The following is a 23,588-nucleotide window of genomic DNA, read 5'->3' as shown; positions in this document are numbered from 1 at the left end:
CAGACAGTGTGTTTTAGAAAATCATGGCTGAGTTTGGACTAGATTCCACTAATCCTGCTACCTTTGTATTACTGGTGAGGCCTTTCTCTCCAGCGCGTGTAGAATGAGAGAGCAGAATATTCAGAGCATATATTTCTCCCCAAGCCTGTTAATGCAGCAGGGTTATCTGTCTGCTTAGGTTATGTGGGTATAACTTACCCTGATAATTCAATCGCCATCCTTGATTTATGACAGCTGCTTTGTGTGATGCTTCCTGGGGCTACCCAGGACTGAGAGGCATCTCGCTACCATCTGCCCTTAGCGTGAGGGAGCCTTGTTGGTGCCTGACAGGGGTCAGCTCCCCAACTCCACAGGCAACGCAGTCACTCCCATCTAGGCCTCACAGGCCCTGCTATCACGCTGCAGGCTAGTGATAGGCACATTCCAACCCCTGAGCTCTCCGAGAGTCTCCCTGGAATGTCTGGCCCCTGCTCCACTGGTCACTCGCACTATTCACAGATTAGCTGCTTCCAAAGACACGGTAAAACCCAGCTTGCCAGTTCCACCTCGGAGCACTGCTCTGCTCAACACACAGCACTGAGATTGTTTTACAGTGAACACAAATGTAGGTTTATTTAACAAAGTGTAACAATTCAAGCAGAAGCAAGTAGTGGCTCCGTAAAAAATAAAATCATAACACATGTTCTAGAGACTCGACTTAATTAACAAGATACTCTCAGGGCTAGTAGGGTATTGCTCATTTAAAATGCTTGCACCATTTTCTAGCCAGGCTGGCTGTGACCCCCTGGCTTGAGATGTGGATGCTGTTAGCTTGCTTCCTAGGTGAGGGCTTCAGTGTGTCCCTTTGCACACCAAGATATACCCGAAACAATCCTTTGTCTTTAGGACACTTTCTTGCTTTTTTTTACTTCCTATATATGTCCTTTCTTGTAGATTTTCACAATCTTTAGTTAGCACCTGGCTCAATATGCAAATAGGCACACACTACACTAACAATATACGAATGGCCAGACAGGAAGATAGGTGTATGTTACCTGAATGTTGCCTGAAATGAACATTACCAAAGTGTGTGACTTGCTTTGACTCCAAGACCTGAAGAACATTATTTTCAATATAGATACATAACTCCTTGAATATTATCCACACATACATGTTGCAATGATTATGACAACCAGTGGGCTACTGGCTCTCAGTAGAGACCTCACATGCCACCCTTTGGTGAATTATTAGGCATCTATGCGACCCAGGGAATCCCTTGTAAAACCCTCTGGACCCTCTGCCAGTTGCCATCAATAGGTCGCTGGGTCATCCTCTGATGAATGCTCCATGCTGGGAATGACCGGCTTTGGATTCATGCACAGGACATAGGCTCTTAAAATAAGTATACAAGTATCTTTGAACTTCTTTATCTTGCATGCATAGACAATGGGGTTCATGGCCGAATTGGAGTGAGACAGTAGAATGCCCGCATACATCAGAGTCTGCGGGATGGGACACTTGGGACAGAAATAGAGGACACAGTTTAGAATGGACAAAGGCAGCCAACAAATCACAAACAACAAGAGGACGAGGGCCAAGGATTTGGCTGTCTTGAACTCCTTCCCATAAAACACACCTGCCCCTTTCGTGTTTGCTGCGCTTTGACTTAGCTTTGTCCGGATGATGTAGAAGATATTGATGTACAGGGCACACATGAGGCTCAGAGGGATGAGGATCCAGGTGAAGAAGCTGAAATACACCATGTAGTCCATTCTCATCACCGAGGGGAAGCGACACTTGAGTTCATTGGAGTGTCCTGGGCCTTTCTGAGTCCTCCTTTGGTTCCATCCAAACATGGGGAGAAGCCCTGCCAGCAGGGACACCAGCCAGCAAATTCCAAGAACCACCCAAATTCTTCTCTTCGTGGCGATTATCCTATACCTGATGGGAGCAGAAAACACCAGCCATGTTAGATGCTATGCTTTAGCGACAGTGAAGCAGCATCCAAGCAGCTTCCAGGGCTGGAGGTTCATTTGTGGTTGACCTGAGTGCTAAGCTCTCTTTTGGGCAAGGTATCTTATTACACGATAAGCAACAAGTCTTCACTCAGGACAGTCACTTTGCGCCATATGTGTAATGATTGACTGGTTTTAACCAAGTCTGTCTCTTACCATTTGGCCTGTTTCAATGATCACATTTCTGGTCTGGTGCTGATCTCAGCATTTCTGAGACAAGGATATGATCTGCACTGCCATTGCCAGCAGCTGCTTCTGCCACTTTCGAGTTTTCCTTTAGGGAACTCACCATTTATACTGTAATTTACACCATTACCCCAGACCAGACTATTTCTCTGCTCTTGGTACCCTTTGATGTAGGTCCGTTGCTCATAGAAATATGGCCTGATGTATTAATTTAGATGGGAAAAATGAACCCAAAGAGTTAAAGGTGTTCACCTGACCTAGTCACTATACAGCATTAAACAAGGTTCAGGGTTTGGTAGACAGAGACCTCAGCCTGTTTAGGACCACGGCAAACAGATTATTGAAAATCTTTTAAACCTTTTATTAAAAATACAGAAAAGAAATCAAAAACAGTGAAAACATTTGTAATGTAAAGCGGTAAGCAAGGCTTTCATTTTAACAACATCCCTTGTTCCCTTTCCCTTTAGATGGAGAGAGTTTTTGATCCACCAATTTTGGTTCATTGATTACTGGTCCCACACTTCTCTTGTTTACCAGGCATAATCTTAATACAGTCCTTGAATTATATCTGTAGGCCTTTTTGGTTAGACTAATGCAATCTTTCTGTCTCCCTTCTGTACCTTTTCTCTTTCACATATATTGTTATAGGTCACTGTGATATTTTATGAACTTTCACTCACTTCTGACAGTTGACCTCACAATGAGAGTACATTTGTAGGCCCAAACAATAGGACCCTGTCCCGTCTGATCCTGTGCCATGTTGTTTTTATCATGCAGGTACTTGGCCACTCAAGTTACAGAAAAAAAGTGTTGTTTTTTTTTCTCGTATGAGAACTTGCTGTTTCCTTTATGCCCATTTCTCGTTTTGACCCAGTGCTGAAGTTGTCACTAGTATTTGACGTGACTACCCCCAAAATAAACGAACACATAAAAAATAGGCTATATAGCCAGCAAAATGACTGAGGAACGAAATAATGTTTCGCCGTGATCCCAGAAGCTCTCTGATCCCTACAGGCCATGATATTGTCATGACTGATTTTTTATATTGTGGTAGCATGTAGGGGCCCCAGACATGGCTCAGGACTCCATTGTGCTAGCGGCTGTACAAACACAGAGCAATGAGACAGTCCCCGCCACAAAGAACTGATCTTAAATCGATTTTATAGATAGGTAGACCATCTTTCTGTTTTGTGAGAGGGTGCTGGGGAGTGAACCCCCTTGTCAGCCCCCTGCCACGCTAGTGTAGCTAGCAGAAGGGCAGCAGAGCAGGTAGTTGGGTTGGGGTTGATTGCCTGAGGGGACGCAGCTGGGCAGAGGAGCAGACTGAGCAGCTTCCCAGAGGAGTAATTAGCCCAAGCAGCAGCTGTCCGAGAAGTCCTAGAAGGCTTATAAGCCAGGCTAGAGGGTTTGGAAAGGGAGAGAAGGAAAAGGAGTCAGGGGTGGGACAGAGGGATTGCCTGTCTCTCTGGCTTTGAGCAGTCCCTGCAAGGACTGACCCAGGCACAGCACTGTATCACGGTGGGTACTTCAGATGCACGCTGTAAATAAACCATGGGTGACTGCAAGTCTGTGGGTCCTTGCCTCCTTTTTGGTCCAGGGGAGCTGAAAGAGGAAGGCGGCAGGACCAGACCTGTTACAGGAACATACATTGAAAGTGAGTTTACTGCTTGAGAAACTTTCCTGCTTAGAAGCCACTTCAAATAAATAGGGGAGCAGGGAGCATCTGTATTCATAGCTCCATAGAAATGTACGGCTGGAAGGGATCTCAAGAGGTCTTGTTGTCCATCCCCCGGGCAAGATTGAGTAAACCTAGCTGTCTCAGGGCAGGTGTGAGATAGGGGGTAGGAGCACTGGAGGAGATGGAAAAGCTTGCGTCTAGGTGTGAGCTGGGGCACAGGGACCAGAGGGAGCATTAGAGGATTAACTGAACCCCCATGTAATATGAACAATAACCTGAAAATGCCGCAACCGAAATGGACTGACTCACCTGGTGGCCAGTCTCACTCTCAGGTACCTGTCGATCGCGATAGCCAGGAGAGACAGGATGGAGGCGTTCGTGAAAACCACTATCAGGCAGCACATGAACAGGCAAGAGTAGAAGTGGGTGACAACTCCCAGGCTCACCACGATGGCCAGGGGCATGACGAGGATCCCCACAGCTATATCGGCCAGCGCCAAGGAGACGATAAAGTAGAAGGTATTATTGTGAAAAGCTGGGTTCAGCTTCACCACCCAGATGACCAGGATGTTGCCCAGAGTCGCAGATATCCCGATAACGGACTCGATGACGATGTAAACTGCATCCAGGCTGCTTAGAGACAAGCTGCTGTTTGTCATGGTGAATACAGGGTGTAGCTTCTGATAGGTGAAGGAAGGAGGAAGATGCCAACAGGAACAAGCTTGGGTAGTACTTTTCTTCCACAACGGAACCAAAACTTGACTTTTTCAGTGAGTTTCCTTAAAACAACCACCCCTGCAGAACTTTACAGCCCCATGAAATCATGCAGTTAGCTGGCTGTTACCCCTCCTTAGCATGGCAAAAAAGTTAATTGCATCTGGAGATCCATGCAGCATGATCCTCTCGTGATTTCTCCTTGTTAATGCCAGAACATCTTTTGGCTCCTTCAATATCCTTTGGGCACTCTGGAAATTTACTTGGAAGTGGTCAGAAATCTTGTAGTAACCCTCGCAAAAATCACCCTGCTTTCAGTTCTCTTCCCAGTGACTCTATTTTAGAACTGTAAGCACTTTTTTTTTTTCTTTCAGAATTATCCATATCAATTCACCACATCTAATTCTAGATAAAGATGTTTACTCTTCTTAAGAAGTGAGTCAGTTAAAAGGAAATAATCAGGGTGTTCTATTTGATTTCCATCCATTTGACAAGTTGAATAAATGTTCTGCTTAATTTTCAACTAAAGCTCTGAATGGGCAGAGACCCAGCTATCTCAGAGATCCTCCAACCTTCACTGCTGATCTTCTAAGTCAGCTGTGCTCCTTGGGACATGGCTGTGACTAGCATGGTCCTGTCATAACGCAGAGGTAAGGCCTTCTCAATGGAAGGCACAAGGCTCTGGAACTCATTAGCCCCAGACATCAGAATGAGCTCCAGCCTAATCATGTTCAGAGAGCAATGCCTGGTTCTGTTCAGTTCTTCAGGTTCTTAATCTGCACCTGTCACCCTGGCAGCTAGGTGCAGCAAGGTCTTCCCGCAGCGAAGCTGCTGAAGAATGAGCCTGCACTGGTCATGGATAGAGGAAAGAAAGAAGGGAAGAAGTGATGGAAAAAGGCAGCAGGGAATTAAGAAGGAGAAAGTAAGATCTAGGTAAGAATAACTAAACTAAGCTGAAAGTATCTGAGTTTGTTATGGAAAATATTTCTGTGATCCTTAAATTTGTATTTCACGGTAGCTGGGTACTCAGACATACAGCTAGACAATGCTACCCCAGAACAGGCAAATAGAAACCACAGAAGACGGGGCAAAAGCAGGATTTAAACAATTGTAAATTCCAAACTTTTATCCAGGTTCCAAAAGTGTCCTGTAAAAAAGAGAACTGCAGCCCAAGTGATACTGATATTTCAGGGTCCAGCGTTGACTTCCTTTCTAATGCCCTCTGCTCCCACTATGGGATGACCAGATGTCCCAATTTTATAGGGACAGTTCCAATATTCGGGACTTTGTCTTACATAGGCGCCTATTACCCCCTATCCCCGTCCCGATTTTTCACACTTGCTACGTGTTCACCCTATTCCACTACCATGCCTGACATTTAATTGCTTGCATTGTAATGGTCTATATCATATTCTTAGCTCATCAGGGGAGTGACTTTATCTTCCTAAAAAAACAGCAAGCATTCTGTGGCACCTTAAAGACTAACACATTTATTTGGGCATAAGCTTTCATGGGCAGAAACCCACTTCGTCGGATGCATAATGACACTATGACATAAACGACACTAAGAAAAAGAATGGAATGGAACATAGTCTTTGGATCATAATCTTTCACTTCCTGAAATGTCAGTTGTCTCTGAGCTGGCGCAGCTCCGCCAGCAGAACTAGTGATGTGGAAGTGAAATCAACCCACAATAGTAAGTGGTGAGACGGTTTAGGGGAAAAATAAAATGAAAAAGCACAGATATTTCTTCTGCATGGCAGGCTCTATAAAACCAGATACATGGCCAAATTCATTCTGGGTGTAACCTTACTGAAAGTGGCAGCATCATTCCTCGTTGACCCGGGTATAATTCAGAGCAGAACTCCTGCTAAGTGGAATCACAGTAGGGATGATGGTCATTAATCGGGCTATCTGCTGCATGGGGATGTGATTGAGGATTGCTAGCAGACTGGTCCACAGCCCCCCAAAGCCAATGTAGCAGGCTGTTAGCGAACCCTGCTCATATCTATTCCATTGACTTCAATAGATTGAGGATCAGGCCCTCGTGGAGCAGGGAGCCAGCGTAGAAGCTACTTATGCTGAGAATCAAATGGGATAAAGCTGGGGAAAGTCACAGTTCTGGCTTGCACTGAACACATATACGAAGTCAGGGTGCATGTCATCTACCCATACTATCTATGTGCTCTTAGAGCGTGGACTAGTCTGGCAATGAGAAAGCCAAGGGTAAGGAGTGCATGCTAGGAATTAGCTTATAAATAGCACAGCAAGCATCCAAAGCAGCAGAAATTCCTCTATCCAGCTGTCTCCAGGACAAGCAGCAATTTCGACCGTAAAAGGGTTTTCCCTAGGCCAGGTGGGCAGCATAGCTACATGTTTCACCCTTTGCCCAGCTATAAGTAAAGCTGAGCATGGACAAACCCACACTTCTCTTTGCCTGCAGAGAATGACCTCATCTCATGTTATTTTATGCCGCAGTACGGTGCATTCAGCAGGTTGATATGGATAGATGTGTGTGTGTGCGGGTATGTAGGATGGACCGTGAACCAACCAGGGTGCTGAAGGAAGGGTGTACATGAATGCACGATGTGTGAGCACATATTGTGTACATTAAGAGGCCTGTAAAAATCACACACATTTGCTACATTTTTTTTCCTGGCAACACTTACGCCCGGTCCAGAGAAGTATGTTACAGAGCTAGGGCTGGTGCTACTAGTTTGATCAGATTATCTGTTTGAAAACACAGCCGGATGAAGAAACCCCCCCTATTCAGAGAAACTTGACACCTCTAATTTTCTTCTTCTACTACTTGTGACCAGATAAGAGTATTTACCACATCCTGTATTCAGCAGAGCCACCACTGCATTCCCACCGATCTTTTCGGGAGCTCATGGTCAGCTGATTATCCCCTATGACCAATAAGTCTTTCGGAGTCACTGCTTCCCAGAATAGAGTCTCCTACCCTGCAAGTATGGCTTACATTCTTGGTTCCTACCTGCACTACTTTACATTTGGCCAAACACATATTGTTTGTTTGCACCCAGTTTATCAAGTGATCCAGACCATTCTGTACCAGTGACCTGTTCTCTTCATTATTTACCACTCGCCCAGTCTTTGAGTCATCTATAAACTTTCTCAGTGATGATCTGATATTTTCTTCCAGGTCGTTGATAAAAATGTTAAAATATTGTAAAGCCAAGAACTGATCTAGAAACACACCCATTCAATGATGATTCTCCATTTACATTCTGAGACCATCAGTTAGCCAGATTTTAATCCATTTAATGTGTGCCATCTTAATTTTATACCTTTCTAGTTTTTTAATCAAAACGTCATGTGATACCTGAAAGTGAAAGAAGGTACCATCCTGACTGACAGGCGAGAACAACTTGACCGATGAAGCTCTGGACAGCGTGGATCACTTCTGCTATCTCGGCTCAACTTTAAACAGCTCATTGAACCTTGATACAAACCTTGATGTGAGAATCAGCAAAGTGCCTCTGTCTCCTTTGGCAAACTTGCCTCACGTGTCTGGAACAACAAGCTGCTAACCCTGAATACAAAGGTGTCCGTTTATCAGGCTCGTGTCCTCAAGTAACCTCCTTTACAGCTGTGAAAGCTGGGTCAGTTCTCCAAACAGGAGCAGAGACTGAACAGCTTCCACCTTCGCTGTCTCAGAACAATCCTTGGAGTCACTTGGGACCAACAGATCACTAACAACGAAATCCGTGAGAGACCCGGCCTGCAGCCTATGCAGACTATGCTGGACGCTCGCAGGCTTCGCTGGCTGGGACACGTGGATTACATGCCTCAAGATCGTCGGCTGACAGTTGTGCTCTGTGGCCAACTCAAGAACTACCCGTGACGCAGAGGAAGTCTAAAGCTCCGATATAGCGACAAGGTTAAGCAGGGTCTCAAGAAATTCAGCATTTCCACCGACAACTGGGAGAAACCTGCCCGCAACCACTCAGTCTGGAGAATAGGGTGACAAAATGTCCTGATTTTATGGGGACAGTCCTGATATTCTGGCCTTTTTCTTATACAGGGGCTTATTACCCCCCACCCCGTCCCGATTTTTCGCACTTGCTGTCTGGTCTCCTTACTGGAGAAGCTGGGTCAAGGCTGGTGCAGTCATCATGGAGAGTCACCCGAGAGCCCAGGCTGAGGCCCATAGATGATCCAAGAAGCAAAGTGTGCTCCAACCTCCATCAGCTAAAAAACTCTTTTCTGCGTAACCAGAGCCCTACATACCCCCTAGCTTGTCCCCACCCCGTACAGTCTTACTGAATCTTATTAAGACCCCATTGGTCTTAACTATGGAGACTGAGAGCTGAAATCACGTGAATATCCTCTTACTTCCTCTGAAACATTTCACTTCCTTAAGAAGCACATCACTTCCCTTCAAGTTAATACTCTCCATTCCTATGCAATTGCTTCGCGCCGTTTCTCTTGCAGTTACTTCTCTACATCACAGGGTAGGGTAATGTCTCTTCGCAAGATGCTCAGATATTCACTGATGGAGTCAAAGAGAAATGCCTATCTGGATGATTTCCATGAGCAATTGTGAGGTCACACACCCCGCATTAAAATAGAGTGACCAGAAGCCCGTATGTTATTCTTGTGGCTGGTTTTTGGCTTTGCTACATGATATCTGCCCGGCTACTTTTCAAACTGTGCTGAGAATGTGAGGGAGCCACAAGGGATGATCTCTGGTGTTGATGAGGGGAAATCGCTAGGGAAGATCTCCAGGTACAATTCACTTATTGCACGTGTAAGGAGTGACCTTCATCTATAACTTAGCAGGTGTGTGAAACGCTGGGGTAGAGGGTGTTTCCTTGAAAGTAGATCCTGGGGAGAACTGAGTTTTGGTTCCACTGTGGAAGATCACGTCCACTCACTCTTATGCTTGTTGGCATCTTTATCCTTCTCTCCTCACCTTGAACCCACCGAAGATATTCCCTGTTGTTCACCAAGACAAACAGCAGCTTGTCCCTAAGCAGCTTGGACATGGTTACATCGCTGTTCAGCCTGGTTTAGCTTATCTCAGTGGTTGCTGAGCCCGGGACGTAGGGGAATCTTTGGTCTCTAAAGGATGGTACACAGTTCACTGAGGGTCCCATTTTCATAAGTAGCCACTGATTTGGATGCCTCCGTTTTTTGGTGCCCAGCTTGAGACTGAACACTGAAACACCCATTTAGGCTGGAGTTTGAAAGCTGCTGAGCACCCAAAGGTCAAGTTAATGTCAGTAAGAGATGTAAGTTCTCAGCACTTCATTAGCCAGGCTCTAGGTATCACAAGCTAGCCCTCCAAAATTTAGAGAGCACTTTGGAAAATTTGGCCTCGAATCCCACACCTTGCAGATTGCTTAGATTTGCTCATCAGTGACCAGCACAAAACGACTCTGTACAGCTAACAATAAGAGATTTTCAAACCTTTCTAGGGGATTTGGACACTTAAGGAAACATGGGCATCCAGATCCCTTAGGCAATTTTGACAAATCTCAGCCATGAACCATACAGCATGAGGCTACTTTCCACCAGTCCATCCAAAACAGCTGTTAATCCCTCTGCAGATCAAGGAAGGGAAAAAGAACTAGCCAAAATTAAAAAAAACAAACAGAAGAAAAAAAAAAACAGTTATGGGGAATCTTTCTGTGAAATAGCCACAAGATGGCAGCACTTTCCTGTGTCAAACAAACCTGGAGTGATGATATCCCTAGATAGTTTCATCAATTAATTCACACCAATGCTAGCAGAGGGAATTATCCTGTAGTCTGACCTGATTAGTTAGTCCTCACCTTTCCTGGGTGTTCAGCATATAAGGTGAGAATTAAATCTTCAAAGCCTCCCTTTGCGGTGATGCCTATAAAAACTGGACAATGTTTAGGTAGGTGGTGGGCCATGACTGCTGCCTATCACACCAACCCAGCACTGTCTCTTTGTGCTGCCCCTGCCTGTCTGTTGTACTCACCCTGTCCTCTCATCTTGCACTTTGATGGTAAGCACTTCGGGGAAGGGACTGAGCTTTTGTTCTGTGTTTGTACAGCAGTGAGGTCCTGGTCTGTGCCTGGGGCACTCAGGCACTATGGTAATACAAATAAGTAAGTAAACAAATAAGACGAATTAGCTATTCTGCGCTTGAAATGATGGGAAATAATAAAATCCACTCTTTCCACCTAAATCATATCAGGCCAAATTCCTGCAGGGTGTTGCCTATTGACTCCAGCAGGTTGTCACAAGGGCTGGCTTTGGCCCTAAGTGTCATTTTCCCCTCTTTCCTTTAAGAGTGCTCCCTTTTGTGTTCTTGATTCTATTTAAGGCAATGGCTCCTCCAGGCAGTTAAGCTACAAAGAACTGTCCTGGTATTTTGCCAAAGAGCGGGTGTGGCTCTACATGTGAAGGTACTAGAGAACCTTACAAAAGCCAAACCGGGCCCGTCAGATTTCTCATTTCAGAGTTAAAAGGCGATAAGGAGGCATGAATGGAGTCCGACATCTGAGCTGGAAGGGTGGGACGAGGCTTAGCTGGCATGAATTACACAAGGATGCCTTGTGGATGGATTCTTATTGTATGTTTCTTTTTGCAGCAGCACCTATCCTTATGGAAAAGTCCCACAGTATGTAACAGAGACTGATAATCTCTCTCTAGGGTTTGAGTTGTACCAGTCTATAGAATTTAATAGAGTTCTAACAGATCTATAGATTTTCTTAAGGTGTAAGCCCTATGGGACAAGGGTTTCTTTTTCAGTGTGTGTAAATAGTGCCTATCATACCCAGAATACAAGCTGGTTTTATTATTATTTGAATCAGCCTATACAATTTAGTGAAGAATTATACCCCTACTATGGAATTCTATAGCTCACCTAACATTCTTCTACCAACTCCACTATTAAATTCTTTTCCATTCAAGTCATATGATGTCTTGTTGCTGACTCCAATGAGAGCACAGCTGAGCTTCCAGGTTTCTGGTGACATAAATTAGAGAGAGGCAACATGGAAGATGGTTTTCGTTTGCAAAATCTTATCACTCAGAATTTAACATGGTGGCCAAAAGTTTCAGACTTCAGGTTCGTAAAGTTTAGGCAGCTAACTAAATGAGAAGGAAGATGGTCTTGTAATGAAAGGTTTGGAGTGAGACTCAGAAGACCTTCGTTTAGTTCCAAGCTCTGCCACAGACTCTCTGTGTGCCCTTGGGTAAATCACTTAATTTCCCTGTGCTTCAGTTCCCCGTCTGCCGAATGAGAATAATAACCCTTTCTCCCACTAGTTGTCTATTTAAATCGTTAGCTGTTTGGTCCAGGGACTTCTCTCACCATGTGTTTGTACAGTGCTTAGTACAATGGAATTGTCGTCTTGGTTTAGGCCTGTAGGTGATTCCGTAACATGAATAAGTGGCAGGATTTTCAGAAGTGCTAAGCGCCTTGTAGTCCCTCTCAGAAGCAGGCCACTTTTATTTGGGTGGTTAATATCAGCCCCTGTGACGGGGTGCACCTGGCCTTTCGTGGCCCCCTCCTGTGGAGGCCCTGCGGTCCTACAGCACCCCGCCCCAGGCCGGAGCAGCAAAGGGGGGTCTTCAGGCCTCCCTACAGGCCCCACAGAAGCAGCAGTCTCAGAGAAAAGGCGCTGCAGAGCTCAGCAGGTCAGTCCCTGGATAGGAGCGGAGGGGTGAGGAAGAGAGCTCCACACTGCCCACAGCAGCTCGATGGGCTGCGTTTACTGGTCACGGGAATGAGGAGACCTAGGAGCTATAGCCCTAAGGTAAAGGGTGAAGGAGTCCGAGGGCCAGGCCCAGGGAATGCAGCAGCCACGGATTGAAGGGACCCGTATGTAGCTGTTGTTATAGGGTCCCTGAGTTGGAACCCGGATCAGTGGACACAACATGGGCATGCGTTTCCCCTCTGGGCCCCGCACCAGTCGGGCATGAGACACTCTAAGCTCACCTCAGCAGGAGGTTGGCTCTTAGCGTCCATCCGGACGGTGCAGGGAGCAGTAAAAAGGGGGATTTAAAACCCACGTGTCTGTCGCGCACGTAGGGACAGAAAAGAAGCAGGTTCCAGCTATTACACGTCAGCCGCCGTGCAATTCAAACAAGAAATAGAATAAAGCCATCTCTTGGGGCCAAGCGCACCACTCGTACACATGGGTGCAACTCCACTGAAGCCAGCTAAGCTGCACCTGCCCGAACCAAGGTTGAATTAGGCCCTGGCAGTGTAATACGCCCACTCTTCCCACATCGTTCCCGGCTCGGATACTGCGAAATGCGCATATTTTCTTCAGATGCTTCCTGAGTCAGGCAGCATCTGTTTCCTGCCCTAAACAATCAGGTTGCTGGACTTTTGTGACTCCTTGCCACAGAGCAAATAAGACCCTTTCAGAACCCATTCCTTTCTCTATAGCTCCCCGCCCACTACACACACGCATGCCCTCAGCGTGTCAGCTTCATGCACAAGAGTGAAACCACTGCAAGCAGCTGTCACATCTTCTCCTCTCCCAGGCTGTGCTTCCTGTTTTACTGGGCACCCACCTTCTCTTTCCACTCAGTTTTTTCAAAACCAGCTTCAGGAAACAGTGAGCTTGGGATTTTACAACTTGTGAAGTGACTACAAATCCCCAGCTCTGTGCAGCAAAGCGGGGAGGCTAGCGTTTGCTACCTTGCTCCTCGTGGCATTCAGCTATTCTGTATTTATTTTTCCTTCTCACCGTTTACTTAATATATGGGGTGGCTTTAAAAAGTCAGACATCTGAGGAAGGGCCCCCTCATTTACTAGTTTCCAATGAAATTAAACTCAGTGTTGGAGCGTTAAGTTTGTGTCGTGTCTCCTGCTGGAAGCTGGGCCACATACGGGATAATAGCCTGGTACTGCTGCTTGCTAATGGAGTCTTTTAGCTCAATCAGGTGAGATTTGCATATTGATCCTGAGTTAGACCCTGGTGATGACCCCTTCTCGGGGGTGGCGGGGGGTGTCATTGAAGAATCCCTCACAAAAAAAGAAAAACAAAGCCATGGCAATAATCTGAAAGTGCAGTTACTCACACCATTACGGGTTAGAGTGTTTGGTATTGTTGCTACCAAATTTGTCATGCTTTTTACAGGAGAATTTGTGGCTGGAATTGTGGTCTCTAGAGCTACTTTGAAAAATGAAGAAAAAGTTTACAGGGGAAGATTTTTCATCGCAGCATACATTTTGTGAAAAATGTGAAGCCAGCCCTGTCCAAGCAGGACAAACCCCAGCAAAACGCACCAGGTCTAGCTCAGAGCAGAATTTGGCCGAGGGTACGTCTGGGACATATTGTTCTCATTTTCCGGTAGCATCAGGTAGGTGTTAGCCAATGGACAAGGCCATACAGACTAGTCATCATGAATGCAATAGACTAGACGTATCAGCGATCGGCTCTGGTTTGGCAGGAGGGGGGATGTCAAGCTAGATAGTCTGCTGTGCTGTATGTCAGCTCCCAGATTCCCTCCCATTGCTGATAATTTGCCTCCCCACGATTACACAAAATGCACAGAGCTCTGATCTCATTGTGGCCCCTCTCCTCCCGTCAAGAATGCTCCACTTCCTCTGAATCTCTCAGCAGCTTTGTGCAGTTGACCCCTGGGACAGGAACGCCTACTCCCCCGTCCGTACTCCTGAAAGCTGCTGTGCTTATGGCTTGCGCAGCAAGCTGCTAACGGCGCTGTGCATTGTTATCGATAGGGAATTAAACCAAGCGCTCGTTTCCTTCCTTCCTCTTATGAAATCGCTCACTAAACACAAAACGCAGGCTAATGCCGAGAAAGCTCCAGCCACAGCCACACCTTCACCCAGCAAGCTTCAGCTGCCGCTAGCAGCCCACAGTGCCTGCGGTGAAGAGCAGGCACAAGCAGATCAGATTTAAGACTAATTGATCTCTTCAGTGCTCCTGATACACAGAGTGCTCGACTGTGTCAGTCCCCACTGAGTGCGGGGCGAGTGGAGAGCTCTCATCACCTCTCGGGGTCACGGGCTAGGACAAGCGCTTTCAGCACGGCTGACACAACACGCTTTTGTCGTAGCACGGCAGGTTTTGGGATGAGATCCAATAACCCCTTTTGGTTTCCCCATCACCCTTCAATCTCCAGGGCCGTATGGCTCTCAAGAAGGGCTAATTGCAACATTCTAAAGGTACGTCTACACAGCAAAAACCCCAACTGATTCAGGCTTTTCAGGGTTTGTGCTATGGTGCTTGAAATAACCGTGTAGAGGTTTGGCTCAGGCTGGAGCCCAGGCTGCGAGACCATCCCCCCTACTCAGGTTTCAGAGCCGGGGCCTGTATTCCACCCTGCTCTTTTAAACCTGGCCCCAAAGGTCCTGTCTTGCTTAGGATTTTAAGAGGCATTTTTAGATCACATTAGCTCGGTGAATCTAACTCACACCGTCTAAAACTCGAGAGCAGATAAGGCAAGTTGGAGTTTATAATGTACCAACCTGGTTGAATTAAAGCACCCAGGACAGTTTAAGGTTTTAACTTGATCCTTCTAAACTTGCTGAAGAACAATGTGCCGTGTCTGAACTGCTGATTAGACTGTGTTAGTTAGGGGGAGCTAGATAGCCTCATGTGACCTTTAATTCCTAGTCCAAGGGGGCCTGTGGGTTGGCCTTGCTGGACTAGCCATTTTAAAGCTCCAGTCCGTTTGCTAGGCATTTCTATGGATCCAACAACAGGCTCCAACTGCCCCCTCTCCAATTCTCATGCTGGGGTCCTCCTACATCCTGGTGAGATAAGGATCAGAGACAGACCAGCGTATCTTAAATCTTAGCTGCTGCTCTTGAAGAAAATATTTCTCTGTAAGTGAACACACAGATGGGAAAACCCCTCCCGTATCAATGGTTTTATCATGTGACTCAACAGTGGCAATGATCCTCTCTTTGGTCTGGTAGGGATATTAAATACTTGCAAGGGAAAGAAAGCTGCGTTCTTCCAGACAGGCCTGTCATCTCACCCAAACACAGACTGAGGTAAGGACTCCTGTCTGTTCCTTCTGCAGTCGGCACTCGTTTGGTGCACTTTATGTCCATCCCTGCCTCGTTTGCTTTGCTGCTTGGGCATATCTGTCTATCTTTACTACCTCCTTTGGTTGATTTCTTCCCTCTTTCATTTCATTTCTTTCCTCTTGTGCCGCCAGTCTTTTACCTGCTCCCGTCAGGGCCTGCTGTTCCCTTTGCCACATTCCCCTGGCCATCACATGAAATGTTAATTCCAGTTGCCACACCTTCTCCCCCTGGCGATGCATATAAGCAATCAAGGGCTGAACAAGATGATCCTTTCCATCTTCAACGTCTACGTTCCTGCACTCACCACTGAAAGCCAGCCACCTTAGAGGCAGAATGTGGCAGCTGTTTAAAAACTTGAGCAATGCTGCAGAACAGTTTAGAACAAGAAGCAAAGATGAGAAACAGCCAACTGAAAATGCAGGCGGGAGACATAATGTCAGCCATTGGAACTGAATTAGGAAACCGGGTCTAAAGTCCCAAGACAAAGCATAGCACGGGAGGCTGTACGCTGCGTGTGATCCTAGCAACTGCTGGCAAAGGCGTGCTAACGTTTGGACTAATATAGCCACAGGGCAGCCTTTTTAAATGTAAGGAGCTCACAACACTTCACAAGCATGCAGCTGGGGGATATTTTCCCGTGTCCTGCTTTCCTGGACAGTTGTATTGCGCATGTTGTTAAATTGCAAACTTTCATTATATTGTGCCAGAAGGTGTACAGGAGCTTTTTGGGGATTTTAGGTCTTAAAAAGAAAAGATTCATACAACATGACTTAGTGACAGAAGACTAATATCCCTGTTAGCTGTTCTGTGCCTTTAAAGGAAAACAAAGCAGAGACAGGGTATAAACATGAAGCAGAGCTCAGAGCCATTTGACTGGAGAGCCGGTGTGGTCCCTGGTCTTGGACTCAGGCGACCTGGATTTTAACCCAGCTCTGCCCCAACCCCGCTGAGTGATCTTAAGCAAGTCTCTGTGCCTCAGTTTCCCCATCTGTAAAAAGAGGATAATGATTCTTACTTCCTTTATAAAGTGTTCTGAGACCTACAGATGAAAAGTGCTATATAACAGCAGGATTTTATTATTTTTCAGATATACTCATATTAACTTGGAAGCTTTTGACATTGGGACATAATTACACCAAACTCCTAAAAAATGGAGACATAATTACTATAGGATCCCGGTCATCATTCTGGGAAAACTTGGGAAATTCCCGCTACCAAATTTTGCAGAAAGGCAAAACTGTTCGGTCTTATCTTGGGATCTGCCTTCTGCTACAGAGAGAATTGTAACCATGAGCAAACTGACAGTGGAAAGTCAGGGCCAAGCCAGAAAACTCATCTTGGTCAAATCCAGATGCTGGGAATGAATAACCTATGGGAAGGGAATAATGGGTACGGGGGTAGAGAGAAATAAGAGGAAAGCATGGAGGTGGCTGGGGAGAAGTTTGTGTTTTGCGAAAGAGGAGGTGATCCTCAATTTTGGTGGTTCTGGCTCTGGCCAGCCTCAATCCACCCCAGATACGAGCAGTGCCAGTTCCCCAGAGTGCCCCACCAGTGCACCTCGATTCATCTTACACAGGTAAAGGAACAGCCCTGGTATGGCAACGGCTTTTGGCCAGCACTGTCCTGGGCTGGATTCTACCTAGTGACTTAGAGGTGAATGGATCCATGTCTCGCTATCAACCCCAGCAGCCACCAGGCCAGCCTCTCCTCCACTCCCCCAATACCTATTTTCCATTCCACGATTGCACGCAGCCCTTCTTTTGCAGCTTGGGACCCTGCACTCATTGAAGTGTGATGGGCTCCCTGCTGGTTAAATGTGACACTTTCCACTGGGAAGAGTCACTGCTGCGTGTACAGCCAGGAAAGCATTCAGGGTTGAAGGGAAAGGAAACAACTCTCCTGGCATTTCCTTTCTGCTTCAGGAACACAGCACAGCAAAGCACATGGGCTGGAGTGACAACTGGATTAAACTTTTGACCGCCTTTTAACTTTCCAGAGCTTATCACGGGGTGCTTGCTGCATACAAACCAGCTAGAGCTGCACACATGTTCACATACACATGCACATCTCGTTGCAATGAGCTGCTTTCAATAGAAAATACTTGCTCAATATTGCTCTAGCAAATGACTCGTCACAAACATAAAGGAAGAATAAAAAACAACACTTCTGCTCCCTAAAGGAACCTATCCCCTGGGATACAGGTGAGTTGTGCAGCGTCTTTGTACTCAGCGTGTCCTGCATTATTTACAGCCATCAATAAAACTGAGCCAGGGTGCGAAGTGCATGCCAGGATTACTATTCTGACGCTTGGAGCCACCAGATGGCTCTGTTACAGAGTTCCTGACACTTCTTTTCTTCATGTCTGAGTCCTGTGCAGTTTTTGAAGAAATGTTGTACCGTTGTTAGTTGTGTGTTGTGGTTTTGTTTCAGGGGAGCTGTGGCAAGCAGCACAGGAAGTTGCTCTCTGCCGTACTCTTGCTAGTTTCAGTCAATTCTTGGGGCAGAGTAGCTTCCTGGGATCTGGCCACTGGGGACTTGGCTGACAGGTTTGAAAAAGGGGACGGCCCGAATGCTGTTTGTGACAACCTTTGTTCAAGGACTGGTGTCAAACACACAAGTTACACTATTAATATACCTTGACTCCACGTCACTGATTTCTCCTCCAATGGGAAGTCAACCTGCAAAGCACCAAACATCAGCTACACCTGGGCATGGGGGAGTGACAACACAAGCAATGAGCCTCAACTGTGAAATGCAGACTCTGCTCTGGACCTGGACTCCTTGAGGTTCAAAGGGTACCAGCATTACCCAGGTGTCCCATCTTGTTCATGCACAGACGTTACATCCTACTGGCCAGATCCTCAACTGCTATGAACTGGCAAATCTCCAGTGGAGCCAAGGGAGAAAAAGACAGTTAGCGAGGGCAATGGAGCTATGCTGATTTGCAGCAGCTGGGGATCTGGTTCACTGTGTTTTCTTTGTATGTTGCTTCTGACTGTTACATGTTTGCCTGCCCATTTGATTAAAGCAGACACTGACAGGTAGCTTTTACAGGAGACTATTTTGCTGAATACTTATGAAAAAGACTAATGACAAAAATTAGTCGAACCAATAGTACCTCTGTTTGCAGAGTCTCTCTGGCCTCTGGTGCTCATTCCCTGGAAGAATCTGACAGACTGTAGCTTTTGTTTTTTAATCCTGCTGTAGTTTTACAGCCACCCTATCAACTACACTAACAGGAAAGATGATAGGGTATGTTGGCTGCGGGAAGGAAACTTCCACCCCAGAGGCCTGCTCAGTGTTCAAAAATGTTATGTTCATGGCTGACGCTCAGGGAAGTGAGATAAAAATGAACTGCTCTTGCAGGAATCTTGCAGTTGAGCACTACTTTATTTCTTAGAATTTGAAATGGTAACATGCACGAACCCTGCAAGAGGGAGAATCGAAGCAGGCTGCTCCCTAAAACAGAGCCACAACCCACCCCACCTTACTATAGGCTGGGGCTTTATGAAGACTGACTGCTGAGGATGCAGATCGTACGCTGCCCTACGGAGCAGGTGAGCCGGCAAGCAGGAGCAGCTTGTAATTTTTACACAGTATTCAATACACCACCCAGAAGGGCTTCGTTTTAACATTTAGGAACGGATCTTCAGCTGGTATAAACTGCCATAGCTTGATGACCGCCGCTGGCTGAGTCCTTTTTTCCGCTGACTTGGATAGAGCGATGCTGGCTTACACTTGGAGAAGATCTGGCCCATTCTCTTTAAATGACATGGCCCACCACAGCAATGGATGTGACAGAATCACAACCTATGCAAGTGAAGCACAGCAGAAGAGCACATAAGTCTGGGATTTCACAAAACCAAATATCAGAAAAAGAATAAATAGTAACAGAATAAATCTTTTTATTCATAACTGCCACACACACCACCGTAACCCACCACGTGTGCATTAGGATGCCATGCAGGCAATGAAAGTACAGCAGTAAATAAACAGTCATTCAAACAAACAGCAAACAGTAAGTAAAGCCGCACCCTAGCAGGGCGAGTGATAGTAATGTGCTTGTCTTTATTGTGCTCCCATTTTCAAGGGCCTCAAGGAGCCAACGATAGAGCTGAAATAACGTGAAATCCAGTCCTCTCTCAGTATGTCAGTTTCTGGGAGTTGGAGATACTGTGACAAGACCACAGACCACACCTGGCCCTGTTTTGATCTACTGATTGACTTCCTGGAGCATGAAAACAAGCTCATGGAAAGCAAACACAAGTGCTGAGCGAAGTGGTTCTCAAATACCACTACGTTGGGCTTTATCTGGCTTCCCAAGGGACCTGCTGCCTAAACCACTGATCCCCAGGGCCACGATCCTGCAAACACTTAAGCACCAGAGTAACTCTTCTCATAGGACACGTTCCATTTTAGCCAATGGGACTGCTCCACGGTTAAAGTTACCTGCACGTTGGCTGGATCAGACCCCAGGTATTTATCTGTACAATCTTTAAGAGTGAGCTATGTACTGTTGACTTTGCTGACTCCTCTCCCAGTGTGGGAGTAATACAGTCCGTGAGCAGATTCCTGGCCTGATACAGGTCATGTGCACCAGGAAGTGAAAGTGGCAGGCAAGGGTTTGAAAGACATGTAAGGCCCTGACTGGCAAAGCACTTAAGCAGCAGAGCTGCCTGAAACTTTTGACACATTTTTTTCCTAAAACTTTTCATGAAATATTGTCCCTGGTTTTCAATCCTTCATGAAAAATGTTTCTGCATTTCTTTACTTCCCTTTTCGGTTCATGCGTAGCTCAAACGTGCTTAAATGCCTTGCTGAACTGGGACCTTGGAGAAAGAGTGAAAACAGACCATGTGAGTCATTAATAAGAGGGATCTTGAAGGGACCCCTGAACAGAACCAGATGAGTAATGCAAAACAAGCCAGTCAAATAATTCATTAAAAAAACCACAGTATCCATCAAATGAATTATCCAACCAGGGTGACTTGACCTGTGAGTTTGCTGGGGATGCAAAAGTCGTGGGAAAGAAAAGGTAGTTTGTCGGGGCTTAAGCCCCAGAACCGATGTAGCAACCTTCACCCCACGTTTGCAGAGCCAACAGGGTACGACAACTCCAGAGAGCTCACAATACAAATCCGTTCAGTGACCCACGGCGAGCAAGGTACTGGCACTGCTGGAAGGACAAAAACAATTGACCTTGCTCTTCCCCCCTCTTTGATGTCCAGAGACGCCGTGCAACAAGGGGGCATCATGCTCCATGAGGCAGGCGCAGGAGATGCCGTCTAGCAGAAGTCATCTCTTTGGGGACTGTTCAATAACAATTTACTAATAAATCCTTCCCCATTCCCCCAAAGATCCTGGGTTTGTATGTGACAAAGGATTCCCTTCTTCAGGGCCTGACTTTCTGCTCCAGGTTACATGGCGAGAGCTAAGATCTGGCGACACTTCTGAGTTATTTCTTTAACTCGAAGAGATCCCTGCCCATGCTAACAGACACAACCTTCACAAACTTGGCATTGCCTCTCCCGTGCTGGAAAATTTTATGCTGTAAACAGCAGTAGAGCCTCCAGCATCAGTCCCAGGACTTCGCACGCCGCCCCAGGGTGGATTAATTGCTTGACAACTTGACAATTCTAAGAAACATGGCCCCGACCTTTGGGCTGTTGACAGCTCTGTTGTGTGAGCAGAAAGAGGCTGGATTGAACAGAAGTTTCATAACAAGTGAATTTGGACCTAGGCGCTCCAGAGAGCAGGCTGCCAGTTCCAGCCCCCACGCTGGCTGCCAAGAGAACTTAACTCCTTTTAAGTACAGGGGACCTGGGGAAACTCATGCTGTAATGGCCACTTCCATTTATGGGGATGGCATCCTTTCAGTCAGAGGAGAAGTATCCTTTCAGTGGCCGGCTGCTCAAACGGTCTCTGAGGACACAGCCAAACAGACATCCCTACTCCGTCTGAGGGAAACTCAGTGGTACCAAGACATTCTGTCCATTGTAGATGCTTCCTCCACGTCAGCATGTCTTTAGGAACTGAACACTTTTCACTGGGGTTGAGGGAGTTGCTGACCCCAAAGCAAAACCTTTACAGGAAGGCCTTCTAGAGTTGGGGGGGGGGGGTCCTCTGCACCCCACACAGTTCTGCCTCGGCATGTCATTCAGCTTTGGATTTTAAACACCCTGCAACCTGGGCATGTTTGAACCCGGGTTTTTTTTTCAGTTCAGGCAATTGTAAAGCACTGTAGCACGAGGACAAGGGGCTGCCTCACTTGCATTGCTTGATGGTGACTCCCTTTGGACGATAGTGGGATAGCCGCTAGGGGCTCTGCCAGGCCGCCTGAGGTTCAAACCTCACTCTCTATCCGGCAGAGGGCTGCAAGGCAAAGTCCTGACAGATAAGAGGTGCTCATTCGTAAGGAAAGACGAATGCTTGTCTATGTTTCATGTTTAGTTACTTCGTCATTAGCGTTTCAATGGATGCAGCTCTTTAAGTGGGTAGCATTGCTACTGTGGGTGCAGCAGGTAATGCAGGATCTTACCCTGATCATGATTATGTTCCAACAGCATCCAAGAGTCACTCCCTCAATTATCCCATCTTTTATTGTCCGACTGGATTTGATGCCCTTGAAATATCTTGGGTTGATGGAGGACTATGCCATGCCGTGTTTTCTTACTGACCCAATAGTTACTTGCTGAAGAGATTCAGGTGCCATTGCAAACAATTGTCCTACATTACTGCACATATCTAACACCCTCGCCAATTTTTCAGGCCATGATTTTCCTTTTCCATTAGCGCAGGCTGATATTTTGCATTGCGACACATCACATGAAGACGAATTGCCCTTGTCTCATCCCATCACGTCACAGGGGGAGTCATATGGAAAGCACAGTGTTTCTTTGATTTTTATTCCTTGCTTCTGTACTGGTAGGTGAGGACTTGTCATCAAAGCTCCCATTAATACAACACGCCCAGACATTCCCATTCAAGCATAACAAATTTGCTGCTAATTAAAACGTTGCCTCTCATTCTGGAGAAAATCTCAGACAGAAGAAAATTTCCTTAAAGGTGAGAAAATATGGTCTGACCACAGCTCTGGGGCCCTGAGTTCTCATGACTGAATTCTTGACACTGAATCCTCTGACTTTGGGAAAAATCACTTGTTCTTTCTTGCTGACCCACCTGTAAAATGCAGGTAATGATACTTATTTCCCTATCTGTTGTGAGATAATGTCATTGAAACAATAGACCAGCGTCATCAGAGACAGTTTATATAAGAAAACTGTCTCTTTTTATGTTAGTCTACGGGCTGCGGTACACATGGTTTTTGCACTGCATGGATTTAGCTACATTGGTGAAACCCTCCTAATATGGACACACCTAAATTGTGATGCAAAAGCTGGATGTAGTTGAGCCCCTCCATGTTTTTATACAAAAAGAGGATGTTTACCATTTATGATGCTTCTTTGCTCTTTTTTTATTTTTATTTTTATTTTTGTAATTAATTTGCTGAATTCTAAATTAGTCAACAAAGTATTAAAATAAAATAAAAAAACAACAACACTCCCTGTTTTTTAATGATAGCTTGCCAGCTCATTGTCCTGTAGCGAAAATCAGCCAGTCTGGTCATAATGTTTTTAAAACAATTTAAATGGGTGAGATAATAATTCAAGCACTGTCATAAGGGCAATGATTCCCAGTGCATAAAAATAAAATAAAAATAGTTGGGCCATGTCACCTTCTATAACCTTCTCCAACAGCATTTATAGTGCATTTGGTCTTCAGGATTTGATCTCTCCCTGCCCTCTCAGTGGTATCTTTTCCCTTCTCTGGCTTCTTCTTTTTCATCTGCGCTTTCATTTCTTAGACATTTCTTCACTGCTGGTTGGATGGTCTTATGACATTTCCAGCTTTCAGAATAAATCATTTAATGTGAAGGTTGGACATGTCATAAGGTGTACATTGCAACTCATGTTAGAAAGACACATTAACTCTGAAGCTGGCT

At 45.9% G+C, this 23,588-nt stretch overlaps 1 protein-coding gene across 1 annotated transcript; it reads right to left on the bottom strand.

Moving 5' to 3' along the window:
* Nucleotides 1–700: 700 nt before the first annotated feature.
* On the bottom strand, nucleotides 701–4,550 carry ADORA3 (adenosine A3 receptor). The gene is made up of 2 exons (XM_067558712.1): nucleotides 4,168–4,550; nucleotides 701–1,920 (listed from the first exon to the last, which is right to left on the bottom strand). Exons 1-2 carry the CDS (start codon nucleotides 4,515–4,517, stop codon nucleotides 1,290–1,292), a joined length of 981 nt encoding a protein of 326 aa, XP_067414813.1. The 5' UTR covers nucleotides 4,518–4,550; the 3' UTR covers nucleotides 701–1,289.
* Between the last annotated feature and the right edge of the window lie 19,038 nt (nucleotides 4,551–23,588).

This window comes from Emydura macquarii, unplaced genomic scaffold (genome assembly GCF_026122565.2).
Source record: "Emydura macquarii macquarii isolate MOO-44397 ecotype Brisbane River unplaced genomic scaffold, CSIRO-AGI_Emac_v2 contig_2184, whole genome shotgun sequence".
NCBI lineage: Eukaryota > Metazoa > Chordata > Testudines > Chelidae > Emydura > Emydura macquarii.
The sequence above is the reverse complement of the archived record's forward strand: the minus strand, read 5'-3'. Positions and strand labels throughout refer to the sequence as shown.

What these genes read in the sequence shown, in the direction of transcription:
- ADORA3 (XM_067558712.1), bottom strand. Translation starts at nt 4,517, where the DNA reads ATGACAAACAGCAGCTTGTCTCTAAGCAGCCTGGATGCAGTTTACATC. An exon ending in AGAGTGAGACTGGCCACCAG is followed by an intron (nt 1,921 to 4,167) that starts GTGAGTCAGTCC and finishes TGCTCCCATCAG; the next exon opens with GTATAGGATAATCGCCACGA.